Genomic DNA, 12968 nt, shown 5'->3' with positions numbered 1-12968 from the left:
AATACTGGAGTGGGTTGCCATTTCCTTCTCCTAATTCTAGGATACTAGGATTTTTTGGAGTTCTCAATGAGAAGTCTACACATTGGCATAGCTGGTGAAAAATCTCTCTCTTTTTTGATCTTCCCCAAGCATGTCTAGCCTGAAGGTTCAGATGGTAAACAATCTTCCTGCAGTCCAGGAGACCCAGGTTCAATCCCCGGGTTGTGGAAATCCCCTGGATTTGGAAATGGCTAGCCACTCCAGCATTATTGCCTGGAGAACTCCCTGGACAGAGGAGCCTGGTGGGCTACAGCCCAGGGTGTCGCAAAGAGTCGGGCACGACCGAGAAAACTGAGTGACTAACACACAAGCGTGTCTCGTGGCTCTTGAAACCAGAATTTGAAATAGCAAGGGCTCTCATGGGTTTAAATGAGTTCTACCTGAAAATAATGTGTGAACAGTACCAATTAGCATGTCAAGCTTGTTCGTGTTTCTTCCACGCCTCCTCTGTGCTGAGCATCAAGCTTGGTGCGTGAGGCACACAAGTGGTGAAGTGCTGGCCCCTGCTCTGGACAGTACGGTGCTTCTCTTAACTTTATACACTGAATAACTACACAACCGGGGTCTTTTAAAGGCTTCCCAGGTGGCACTAGTGGTAAAGAATCCGCCTGCCAGTGCAGGAGATGCACGTGATGAGGGTTAGATCCCTGGGTCAGGAAGATCCCTTGGAGGAGGGACTGGCAACTTATTACAGTATTCTTGCCTGCAGAATCCCATTGACAGAGGAGCCTGGCGGACTACAGTCCATGGGGTTGCAAAGAGTTGGGCATAACTGAGCAAGTGAGCGCGCGCGTGCGCGCGCACACACACACACACACACACACACACACACACACAGACATTTCAGAGAGCTTTGAAACTATGTCCAGGTATATAATTAGTCTACGAAGGGAAAAGACTTTCTTCTCCCAGACAATACAGAGATTCGGTCTTATTACAGGGAAAATCGAATCTTCCGTGAATGGAAATCTCTGTGTCTGGTGAGGATTCAATCACATCAGCCCCTTGCTCCCCCGCAGAGGGGATCCCCTAGAATCCCGCCCCCCTCCACCATTATCCTGTTCCTGTGATACTGCGCAGGAACACGAGGGGGCGCCAACCTACCTATTATCCTGTGTCTCGACCACACTGTATCTCAGCTGTTTTCAAGGGTGGTCCTCCGCCAGCTGCAGCATCACTTGGGTACTCATCAGACACGCAGACTCTCAGACCTCCTCCCAGACTTACTGAATAAGAAACAATTTGCAGCCCATGTTTAATAAGCTCCCAGGTGATCCTGACATGCCCTGGAGTTTCAACCCATGGATGTCTCTCGTCCTTGGGGCATCTTTTCCCCTTCTCTGCCTCCCTGAAGCCGCCCTGTGACCTTGGAGGGAGGTGCAGGCTCCTGGTCATGATCACGGTCACAGTGGAGAAGCCGGCTGCTCTTTGGGCTCACCTGGGATGCTGCCTAAAGCTTATCCCATTAGGGTTTCAGATGCTTTTTAGTGGAAGACATGAGGAAGGAGCCATGGTGGACATGGGCAGCCCTTCATCCACCCTTTGCTGTCCTTTCTGCCCCAGTTCAGATGCCTAGTTTCTTCAAGCTGCTGGAAGAACTGCCCCTTGGGGAGCTGGGCTCTGATTCCTCCACAGAGAGTCAATTTCCTCAATTACAAGCCGAGGTGGCCAAGCTGGGTTTCCCTGTTTCTCTCTCAGTGTGGGGTTAGCAGGCTTCCCAGGCGGCCATTCACAGGGGCACCCGCCTGCCAATGCAGGATTCGCAGGTTTGACCCCAGGGTCGGGAAGAGCCCCTGGAGGAGGGCATGGCAACCCACTCCAGGATTCTGCCTGGAAAATTCCATGGACAGAGGAGCCTGGCACGCTACAGTCCATAGAGTTGCGCAGAGTCTGACATAACTGAAGTGACTTAGCTTCACACACATGGGGTTAGCATCACAAACAGGTGGTTCTGGATGTCCTGTGCCTTCTTTATTTTTCAGAAGTGACTCCAGGATCCTATGGCAGGTGTGGAGGGGGCTACTTTAGGGTGAGGAGCCTTTGGCATAACACCCATCCCGTGGACATGGAGAACATTCCTGTTAAGGGTTCATTCAGGAAGCCGGGGAGTGGAATGGTTAATTGTTATCGCAGAGCATAGAACATCTGCAAGAGGAATGTGTGTAAAACTGCGGCTTCTTCCAGTAATCTCTCTTCTGGGAAAAGCATTAGCCAAAGAGCCTCAATTTCGTGGCTAGCCAGTTTCCTTTGCCAGACAAAAGCCGAGTCTCACAATGTCTGGCTCTGCTGCAAAAGAGAATTTAGCTAATTAGCTAAACAATAGATCCTGACCCTCAGCTCGCAATGAAGCGCTTCCTCATTGAATCTCCTTTCCTCCTGTCTTTATCAGAAAGAGATGAGGAGACCATTCCTGTGATCATCTCTCCCCACCAGACCATCTCAGCCTCGCTGGGTAAGGACCGTGTGACCCATGGGGGTGGCTGCAATCCCAAACCTGGGGCTCCGGGACCCCTGCAGGTCTCTGGTGGAGACCCTCCCTGCAAGAAATAACAATGTTGTTACCCCATCAAGAATTAACAAGTGTGAGGGAACATTTCTCTTTGTCAAATGTTCTTAGAAATGGTATTGTTGGGAAGCATGCATATTTTACTTCTTGAAAACTCTACCTAAAAAAAAACTCAATGCAAAAAATCAAAACATTCCAGTGACCATTGTTAACTACACGAAAGGAAGAATGGATGGCATGATGTCCCAGGCAGCACCTGAGGTGTATTTAAAATATTAATAATTCACTTCACCACATGTGGCTAATGCTAGCATTACGCCCAAGGCTCAGACTGCCCTGCCAGCTCCTGGGAGACAGTTCCTTGTCACTTAATATCAGGTCAGTGGGTCAAGGGAGGTAATGCTTGTCAGAGGTTTTCGTTTTTCACCCTTTCACTGTTCCAGCCAGCACACACTTTCTTATCAAACACTGTTAAGTCTAATAAGATGTCTTTCAATGCCAACATCAACCCTGTGGAATGATCTTATTTCTCCCATTTTCCAGAAGATGCCTGGGTTGAGGGTGGTGGGGGTCATTGGCTCAGTGTCTGTCAAAATGTCACAGCTGAGTCTGGCTGGGGTTCAGACCCAGGCCTGTGTGTCTGTGAGGCCTGCACCTTTTGTGTCTGTTTGTTTTTATATAATCGTTTTTTAGGTCTTATGCTCATTATTAAACCCTGGCTGCAGAGTTCTGTCTATCTATCTATCAATCTATCAATCACATGTCTATCGATCCATCAATCATTTATCCATCCATCCATCCATCCGTCTATCTGTCTACCTACCTATCCCTTCTGTTTGGTCTTAGGCTTGTATTTTAAGGGCTTTCCAGGTGGCTCAGATGGTAAACAATCTGCCTGCAATGCAGGAGACCTGGGTTTGATCCCTGGGTTTGGAAGATGCCCTGGAGAAGGGAATACCCACTCCAGTGTTCTTGAGGCTTCCTTGGTGGCTCAAATGGTATTCTCCAGTGTTCTTGCCTAGAGAAGCCCCTGGATGGAAGAGCCTGGTGGGCTACAGTCTGTGGGGCTGCAGAGTCGGACACGACTGAGCAACTAACCCTTATATTTTAAACTCTAATTGGTGACCATGGAGCCTAGGGGGCTCTTGCAGATGCTGGGGTTGCGGCCTGACACCTGAGTTGCAGCTCCCGAGGCTATCTCGGCTCTCAGAAGACCCTTCTGGAAGCCTGGGGAGGTGGGGACCCAGGTCAGTGCTGACCCTGGCTCCTCCATGTTCCCCAGCCCACAAAACTGCACCTCCCACCCCGTTGCTTTGCACGCATGGATGTGCCTGGCAGAGTCACTTGTGGCCGGATTGAATGGGCTGCTGCCGCCTGAGAAATCTTTAAAGGTCAGAGGGGCGTGCAGGAAGAACAAGAGCAGGCTTTCTGAGCCTGCAGTGGGGCCGAGGGGGTTAAAGGCCAGGCCCCAGGGAGGCCCGTCACGCGTGAGGAAGACACGGATGCGAAGGGTTTCTTCTTTTGTTCCCCACTTTGGTGACTAAAAAAAAACTTACAGTGATTGAGGCAAGGGACTCAGGACTATCACATCACACAACTGTAGAAGGTACCCTTCACCCTTCATGTAAAACACAGTGGCTTTTTCTTTTGAAAGAAGTTTTTATTTTGTATTGGGGTATAGTCAGTTAACAATGTTGTGATGGTTTCAGGTGGACAGCCAAGGGACTCAGCCATACATACACGTGTATCCATTCTCCCCCAAACTCCCCTCCCATCCAGGCTGCCACGTGACGTTGAGCAGAGTTCCCTGTGCTGTACAGTGGGTCCTTGTTGGATCCATTTTAAATATCGCAGTGTGAACATGTCCATCCCAAACTCCTTAACTATCCCTTCCCCCCATTCTTCCCTGCAGGCAACTGTAAGTTCAGTCTCTAAGTCTGTGAGCCTGTTTGTGTTCTGTAAGTTCATTTGCATCATTTCTTTTTAGATTCCACATATGTAAGTGTTAAGTTGCTCAGTCGTGCCCAACTCTTTGTGACCCCATGGACTGTAGCCCACCAGGCTCCTCTGTCTATGAGATGTTTCAGGCAAGGATACTGGAGTGGGTTGCCATTTCCTCCTCCAGGGGATCTTCCCAACCCAGGGGTCAAACCCGGGTCCCCTGCACTGCGGGGAGATTCTTTATTGACTGAGCTACAAGGGAAGCCCACATATAAGGGATGTCATATAATATTTCTCCTTCTCTGTCTGACTTACTTCACTCAGCATGACAATTTCTAGGTCTCTCCACGTTGCTGCAAATGGCATTATTTTGTTCTTTTACACGGCTTAGTAATATTCCATTGCATATATGTGCCGCATCTTCTTTGGGCTCCTCTGGTGGCTCGGCTGGTAAAGAGTCTGCCTGCAATGCAGATTCAATCCCTGGGTCAGGAAGATTACCCTGGAGAAGGGAATGGAAACCCACTCTAGTATTCTTGCCTAGAGAGTCCCACGAACAGGGGAGCCTGGCGCACTACAGTCCACAGGGTCACAAAGAGTCAGACACCACTGAGCGACTAACACACATATACACACACATACACAATGTTCCATTGTACATATGTACCACATCTTCTTTATCCATTCCTCTGTGGACATTTTGGTTGCTCCCATGTCCTGGCTATTGTAAATAGTGCTGCAATGAGCACTGAGGTGCATGTATCCTTTTGGACCATGAATGTAAAACACAGTGACTTTTGAAAGGGTTAATCCTAAATGAACACGACCTGGGTGGAGAGCTCCCTGGGCAAACAGGAGAGCCGAGGCCAGCAGTGGGCAAAGAGAATCCACACACACACCCGCATTTTTGGAGGCAGCGAGAATGAATTGTGGAGGAAGGTGGCCTGGGACTTCAGAATGCTCTGTAGGAGCCCAGTGGCCTTGGGAAGCTGTTTGCCTTTGGCTTTCCATCTGCCATGAGGAAGGAGTTGGAGATGCTTAGTAAATACTGACGCTCTAGGTGAAAGCTTAAGGGAGCTAAGATTCCTTCTAAGAAAAAACAGTAGTGTGGTGAGGGTGTCTGGGAAGAAGTGGAAAGGCCCACTGCTCAGATCCCCTGACCTGACCCCTGTCCGCCAGCTGGGCTCTGATGTCTGACGCGCTATGTCTTGCTGTTACAGGGTCAAGACTGACAATCCCGTGTAAGGTGTTTCTGGGAGCCGGCATACACACAACCACTCTGCTGTGGTGGACGGCCAACAACACCCTCATAGAGGACGCCTACCACGGGGGCCGTGTGACCGAGGGGGAGCGCCAGTAAGTGATGGGGGGGATCTTCCTTGTCCCCCGGGCAGAGCTGTTGTGACCCTCCACAGGCTCACTTCTTGTACAGACAGTGTCCTAGCCAACCCATCCTATATGACGCACACACACGTACACAGTATAAACCTATGTATATCTTTTTATTCTAATCCGTTGGATTTTTAGCATCTTCGACATTGAGTTTTGCTAAGAATCATCAACTGCTCTTGAGAATCAAGGCTTGTAATGCTATGAGTTGAATAGCAGCCTGATACTTGGTTGGTGCTTCCTCTTCTAGTTGTTTAATTAAACCTTTTTCTCTGGAGTGTTAAAGTTTTCAAACAAATACTTTGAGCTAAGATGTGTCCATTTCTGACTTTGCAACCTGAGAGTCCAACATTTTCACAGCCCTTAAAGAGACCTTGAGATATAGCGCAGGATCTGAGCCCCGCCTATTTCTCAGGAAGCCGTGGGCTACCACAGTCTCTAAGGAAGGATGCTATGAAAGAAAGCAAGAATTCTGTTCTCAAAAGCCTTTATCTCTTTAAAATGTTTTCTCACTCTGAACGCAGAACAGTCAGGCCTTGTAAATGGGAACCATTTTTGTGTGAGGAAGGCAGACCCTTCCATGTTCCAAATTATAAAGGATTTTTAAAATTGTGGTGTCAGTACTCTGAATTTGCCTGAATTTTTGCTTGCCAAATTCTTGTCTTTTTGGAAAGATCTATCCAACAAGAACTTTCTGGATGCAGTTTAGTGGATAGAAATTAGGCGTGGTTAGCACAGCCCTTTGCTTGTGGATCCTCGTTGCAAGAAGTTTGGGCAGAACTCACATGCCACATGTCAGCTTGCTCATACTATCCGTTTACTTAAAGGAGCCTATTTTTTCCCCCATAGATGAAAAAAAAAAAATAGTCACAGTGGATCCACAGCCACGATATTTTTATTTGTACTATTAAGTAATGTGAAGCATCTTTGGATTCCTGGAACATTACAAATGGCAGTGATGTTGACTAGAGCCCTCCCCCGCGTCTGCCGCCCTTGGTTCTGAACTTGAACTTCCAGAGTGAGAGCTGGCAGTGAATGCTGATGAGAGCAGACACTGAGGAGGATGGGATTCCTGGAAACTCCCTCCCTCCCTTCAATATGCAAATGATTTGTTGGTCATAGAGTCCAATTTCTCCAGACTAGATATTTCTGTTCCCACCAATGGTTCACTGTTCATCAAGAGCCTTAAAAAGTGCCCCCCCCACCACCCCCACCTATTTATCCAAAGAAGCTGGCTTCTCTAAGTTCTCATCGTCACAAGCATCCTATCACAGTGACCAGCATCTTAAGAGTTATTCTCACCTTCAGGAATAGGCTTAGAAATTCTCCCAAATAAATAACAACTGTAATGGCAAGTGGCCCTCACTTGGTAAACCGAGCCATCAGTTTGAGTACAGCGGAGCTCTGAGAGCGTGTAGGTGTTGGTATTGAAAAGACAAGCGGGCATTTGACAGTGGGTATTGAGCTCACTCTTTTCTTACTCAGGGCATACTCAGAAAACAATGAGAACTACATTGAAGTGCCACTGATTTTTGATCCCGTCAGAAGAGAGGATTTGCACACGGATTTTAAATGTGTTGTCCGTAATACGATGAGTTTCCAGACGCTTCGCACCACGGTCAAAGAAGGTATGGATTTTGGGGGGGTGAGTTGTGAAAGGGAAAGACAAGTGTTGGGTGCTCTGTGGATGGGAAACAAAGGTCCTGATTCAGCAGGTGGTTACTTAGTGAGTCTGTGAGTTTTCTGTTAGTGGAGCTCAGAAAACACATCTCTTCGTTTTTGTGAATGTTTTTGGTAGGGTGGAGGCAGGCTTTGGGAGATTATACTCAAAGGAAGATTCAAAGAGGAAGCTGATTTTTTGGAAAAAAGACAAAATGGTTCTGTGATAGGGTTAAAAAACAAAACAAAACCAAACCCCGTGTCTCCTGTGGTTCTGCCGGATCAGCAGGGCCAGTGTGCTTCCCTGAGCCCTCGAGGCGGGTGGGAGGTTTTTCATCCTGAGGTTGAGAAACTTCATCCTCCCAGGGCTGGGAATTGGGAGGTACCCAGAGCTCAGGTGGCTTTAGGGTTCAAGCCATCAGTCACCAGGAGATAGGGCTTCTCAGGTTGCTCAGTGGTAAAGAAGCTGCCAGTGATGCAGGAGAAACGGGTTTGATTCTTGGGTTGGGCAGATCCCCTGGAGAAGGGAATGGCAACCCACTCCAGTATTTTTGCCTGGAAAATCCCATGCACAGAGGAGCCTGTCTGGCTATAGTCCCTGGGGTCACAAGGAATCAGATACAACTGAGCAACTAAATAATAGCAACATCAGGAAATAAAGTGCAAGACTGTAGCTGGATCAGCTCACTACTCAGGGAAGAACATTGAAACAAGGAGAAAAGAAAAACCTGATTTATCCTTTTGACGTGGCTCAGCTGGTAAAGAATCCTCCCGGAGTTTGGGAGACCTGGGTTTGATCCCTGGGTTGGGAAGATCCCCTGGAGAAGGGAAAGGCTACCCACTCCAGTATTCTGGCCTGGAGAATTCCATGGACGCTATAGTCCGTGGGGTTGCAAAGAGTCGGACACGACTGAGCAACTTTCAAAATAAAAAAAATCATTTTGACAGATCGATTTCTTCTCAGTGTTTGAGTGCTGAGCAGGCAAGGGAGGTGTGAGTGATGTAGTCTGTCAACTGCTCGAAGGACAAGAAGGGAAGGGACAAAGTGACTCCCACTGGGGACCTTACCCTGACTTCTGGGCCTCAGCACAATCAGTAAACACAGCTGCCCACGTTTGGGTATTTGCAGAGGAGGCAGCTGCAGACGTTTGTTTGTTTTTAAGTTGAGAGTTATTTCTGGAGGGCACCCAGGAAGAACAATACCTATGGTCCAGGCCCCCACCAGGCTGCACCCACTTCCTACAGTGACTACGGAGGAGCTGGGGGTGGGCGGGGGGAGGCTGTGAAAAACTACGAGATACTGGTCCCAGAAAGCTGAGATGTATAGGAAAGGATCGATTTTAGTTAGCCCAGACTCTTGCATCTTCCCATACATAGAAAAGTGCTAAATTCCTTAACTTGAAACATCAGGCAAGCTTTTAGTGGAAAGCTGAGGATCTGGATAAGTCTCAGGGCAGGAATGACCACGCAATACAACTTCTCTGCAACTGTGATCTGTACACACCACCATCCTGCACTTGAGCCACTGGTTGACAATGCAGATTCCCGGGTCACCCCCAGACCTACCCAGTGAAATTCTCTGGGGTGGGGGGGAGGCCAAAGACTGATACTTAGCAAGCTCCGTTCATGATGTATTTTGAGAACCGTTGTCAGAGCACAGAAGCAAGGCCTGACGTCTCAGATCATTTCTCTGTGAAGGAGCTGGTGGTGGTGCAGACTTAGAAATGGAGGATCCACTGCCAGGCTGCAGAGCAGTAACCCAGAGGAAGCCACGGCGTGTCTGGTCCTGAGGCTGGGAACCTGCTCACATTTCTAGGACGTGAGCCCTGACCTTGCATGTCCTTTGCTGGGTTGGCTGTGGCTAATCACAGAGCTCACAGCTGAAAGCTTTCACCAGGGCTCAGAGGTGCCTCCCAATAGTTGCTTGAAAAATGAAAACTTCGCTCGGTTTGTGGAATTTTAAGATGCAAGAATCATCTGGAGAAGTTGCCTGAGATTGTGTTTTTTCCCCCAAATCTGCACAGAGTAGAATAAATAATAGCTTAGAAATATAGAATTCTGGCCTCCTCATCCATGTGTGATCAATAATCAGAGCCTCTTTTGTGACTATAACAAGTAATACACTTGTTAACCTTTTCATCAATTTTTATTGGAGCGTAGCTGCTTTACAATGTATGAATTTCTGCTCACAGCAAAGTGAATCAGCTCTATGTTTGCGTTTATCTCCTCTTCTTTGGATTTTCTCCCCGTTTAGGTAACCACGGAACACTGAGTTTCCTGTGCCGTACAGTAGATTCTCATCAATCATCTATCTTACACACAGTATCACTAGTGTATATATGTCAGTCCCAACTTCCCAGTTCATCCCCCACCCCTACTGTTACCTCTCGGTATCCGTTCGTTTGTTCTCTGCATCTGAACTACACCCTCTCTAATTCCATCTTTACTCTTTTTTTTATGCTTTTATATTTATTTTATTGAGCTATTATTCACATACCGTAACAGTCACCATTTTAAAGTGTGAAAATATACTTGTTGGCTTTCTAAACTTTAATTGTTATTATATTCTGGAGTATAGTTGGTTTACGACGTTGTGTTGGTTTCAGGTGCAGAGCTAAGTGGTTCAGTTATACACAGACAGGCATCCATTCTTTTTTGGATTCTTTCCCATATGGGTTATTACAGAGTATTGAGTAGAGTTCCCTGTGCTATATGGTATGTCCTTGTTAGTTATCTATTTTATATCGTGTATATATGCCAGTTCCAACCTCCCAACTTACCCCTCTCCTGCACCACTTGGTAACTTTTAATCAACACTTGTTTCCTATGTTTTCATAACACAGAGCTGCAAAGGAGCAGAACTTAAAATAACTGGATCCCGGCAATAATTTTGACACCTAAAGCTCCTTTATTCCAAATTTTTCTTTTCCTTTGTTACTTTACTGACTCCTCCTGACACCAAGACTCCCTGGAGAAGGACATATTATACCATGACCACATCACAGTTGGCCAGCAAAGACCTTGATAGACACCTTATTGCATACAGTCCAGCAGGTGGAACAAAATTAGACCTTGACACATGCCCCGCCCCACCGCCAAAATCTACACTGCTTCTCTCTGATGGATATTTGTTCTACTTGACTTTGTTGTTGTTGTTATTTGTTTCTTTACCCATTGTGGGGCACATGGGATCTTCCCCAACCAGGGATCAAACCTGTGCCCCCTACACTGGAAGCTTGGAGTCTTAACCACTGGTTGTTCAGTCACTAAGTCATGTCTGACTCTGTGACCTCAAGGACTGAAGCACACCAGGCTTCCCTGTCCTCTACCATCTCCCAGAGTTTGCTCAAATTCATGTCCATTGAGTCAGTGATGCTATCCAACCATCTCATCGTCTGCCATCCCCTTCTCCTCTTGCCTTCAGTCTCTCCCAGCTTCAGGGGCTTTTCTAGTGAACCACTGGACTGCCAGTAGATTCCTGTTTTACCCTCCTTGTTTCCATAATGCCACCAATATCATTCTCAGGTACCCTTGATCCGGGCGTAGGGGACATACTTTCTGAAAATCAGTGCATACATGTTAGAAGAAACGAAGGCAGTTTCCTTCCCTGTAGAGTGCACGGCAGTGTCCTATTTGGCCACAGGAGCTTGTTCACCTCTCATGTGTCTCTGTTCTTCCTACAGCCGCCACGTTCTCCTGGGAGATCATGCTTGCCCCCCTGTTCCTCGTCATCTTGGTTCTGGGGGGCATATGGATACACAGACGGTATAAATGCAGAACTGGAAAAGACTATGGTTTGATGGAGTTAAAGACTGGCCATCCAGACTCGCAATCCTATCCGAGTAAAATAAAGGAAATAAAATAGTTCACATCAAGCCAAGTCCTTTCCAACGGAAGCGGCTCAGTTGTGAAGGATGCTCTTCTTGTCCTCGGTTGTTTACCAAAGCTACTGTGTTTATAGTGGATTGTAGTGAGAGACTGAAATGTCCACATAATGTTTATTGTGAAACCAGATCACGGGAACCAGTGTGCATGTGGGTGGGTATGAAGTGCCCTTTGAATAAGAGTTGGAAACATCGAAATGAGTTTTGAAATTCATTTATTCATTTCATAAAAATGTGTTAAAAGTTCTATGTTGGCTATGCTCTGTGGCAGATGTTCTAGATACAAAAATAGTGAAGGAATGGTTTTCCTTTTGGAAAAGTGGAATTTTATCTCGAAACTGGAAAGGATGATTTAGAAATACTCAAGAGGTAGAATCCTCAAAAATTGGTAAATGCTTTTTAAAACGATGATCCAGAAAATGGTAGTGTCAAATAGATGGTCTGAAAAATACATAACATACTAGTGAATGGAGAAATGGATTCAGTTTTCATAATTAAACTTCTGAAAATAAAAAGAAAGGAAGAGTGTTGAGATGATTGCATACACATTGTGGAAAAAAAAATCACAGCCTCTTTTATATAATATACCAAAAATAAATTCCTGCTAAGTTAATGAGTTAAATTTAAAAATCGAGTTGCAGGAAAATTGGCGTGACTCACTCCTTTACCTATTCAAGTCTTGGTTCAAATGTGATCTTCCCACAGGCCCTTATAAGAGACCCTCTCTTTCCATCCCTCTCTGACCCCCACCCACTACGCTTTGTGTCATTTTAGCTCTTACCCCACCAGACCTTCCATTATGTATTTGCTTGTTTCTTTTCTGTCTGTTTTCCCCACCAGCATGGGAGCTTCTTGAGGGCAGAGATGTTATTTTGAGCACGACTATATATTCCCTGTACCTAAAATCAAGCCTGCTGTTCCCTGGGCATTTAATTATTTGTAGAATAGAAGAAAATAGGATGAATTCTCTTTATAGCAATAAAAGAACCACCAGAGTAAAGATGGGCAGGATTCATTATGTTATAATTTCTGCATAATAGAATAATAAAAGCAAAATGTCAAATTGCCAAGCAAGATCAAGGCATTAATAACTATAATCTGCAGAGTGATTCAGGGTTCTAAGAAAGGTGTCAGAACTGAACAGATGAAGGAACATGAGTGAAGAATTGCAGAAGAGACATGCACCAGGGAACCATGGTTTCAGTGATAACCAGAGATGAATTAAATCAGCACTCACACACTTTTGTTGTTGTTCAGTTGCTAAGTCCTGTTTGACTCTTTGTGACCCCACGGACTGCAGCACGCCAGGCTTCCCTGTCCTTCGCCGTCTCCTGGAGTTTGCTCCAATTCATGTCCATTGAGTTGGTGATGCCATCCAGTCATCTCATCCTCCGCTATCCAGTGTTAAAAGGTGATACCAAGATGACTACAAAACAGTCACGCTCGCACCCTGTGATGCCGTGCAAACACGGGCACTGGGAGGTGGCAAGGAGTGCATGTGACGCCAGGGGCGTGCTGGGACCAGCGTCCAGTCCTGTGCGTGTGGGCGC

At 46.6% G+C, this 12968-nt stretch overlaps 1 protein-coding gene across 2 annotated transcripts in view; it reads left to right on the top strand.

Annotated features, from left to right (window-relative positions):
* The window catches only part of IL1R2 (interleukin 1 receptor type 2), a 39312-nt gene extending 27264 nt beyond the window's left edge, over positions 1 to 12048 (top strand). For both annotated transcript variants that reach the window (XM_043918513.1, XM_043918514.1), the window contains exons 6-9: positions 2429 to 2491; positions 5707 to 5842; positions 7361 to 7503; positions 11218 to 12048. In XM_043918513.1, coding sequence (XP_043774448.1) covers positions 2429 to 2491; positions 5707 to 5842; positions 7361 to 7503; positions 11218 to 11399 — 524 coding nt within the window. In that variant the 3' untranslated portion in view covers positions 11400 to 12048. The remainder of the gene's footprint in view (positions 1 to 2428; positions 2492 to 5706; positions 5843 to 7360; positions 7504 to 11217) is intronic.
* Positions 12049 to 12968: the final 920 nt, after the last annotated feature.

The sequence above is a fragment of the Cervus elaphus genome, chromosome 11 (assembly GCF_910594005.1).
Source record: "Cervus elaphus chromosome 11, mCerEla1.1, whole genome shotgun sequence".
Taxonomy (NCBI): domain Eukaryota; kingdom Metazoa; phylum Chordata; class Mammalia; order Artiodactyla; family Cervidae; genus Cervus; species Cervus elaphus.
This window is presented reverse-complemented; position numbering and strand designations above follow the sequence as displayed.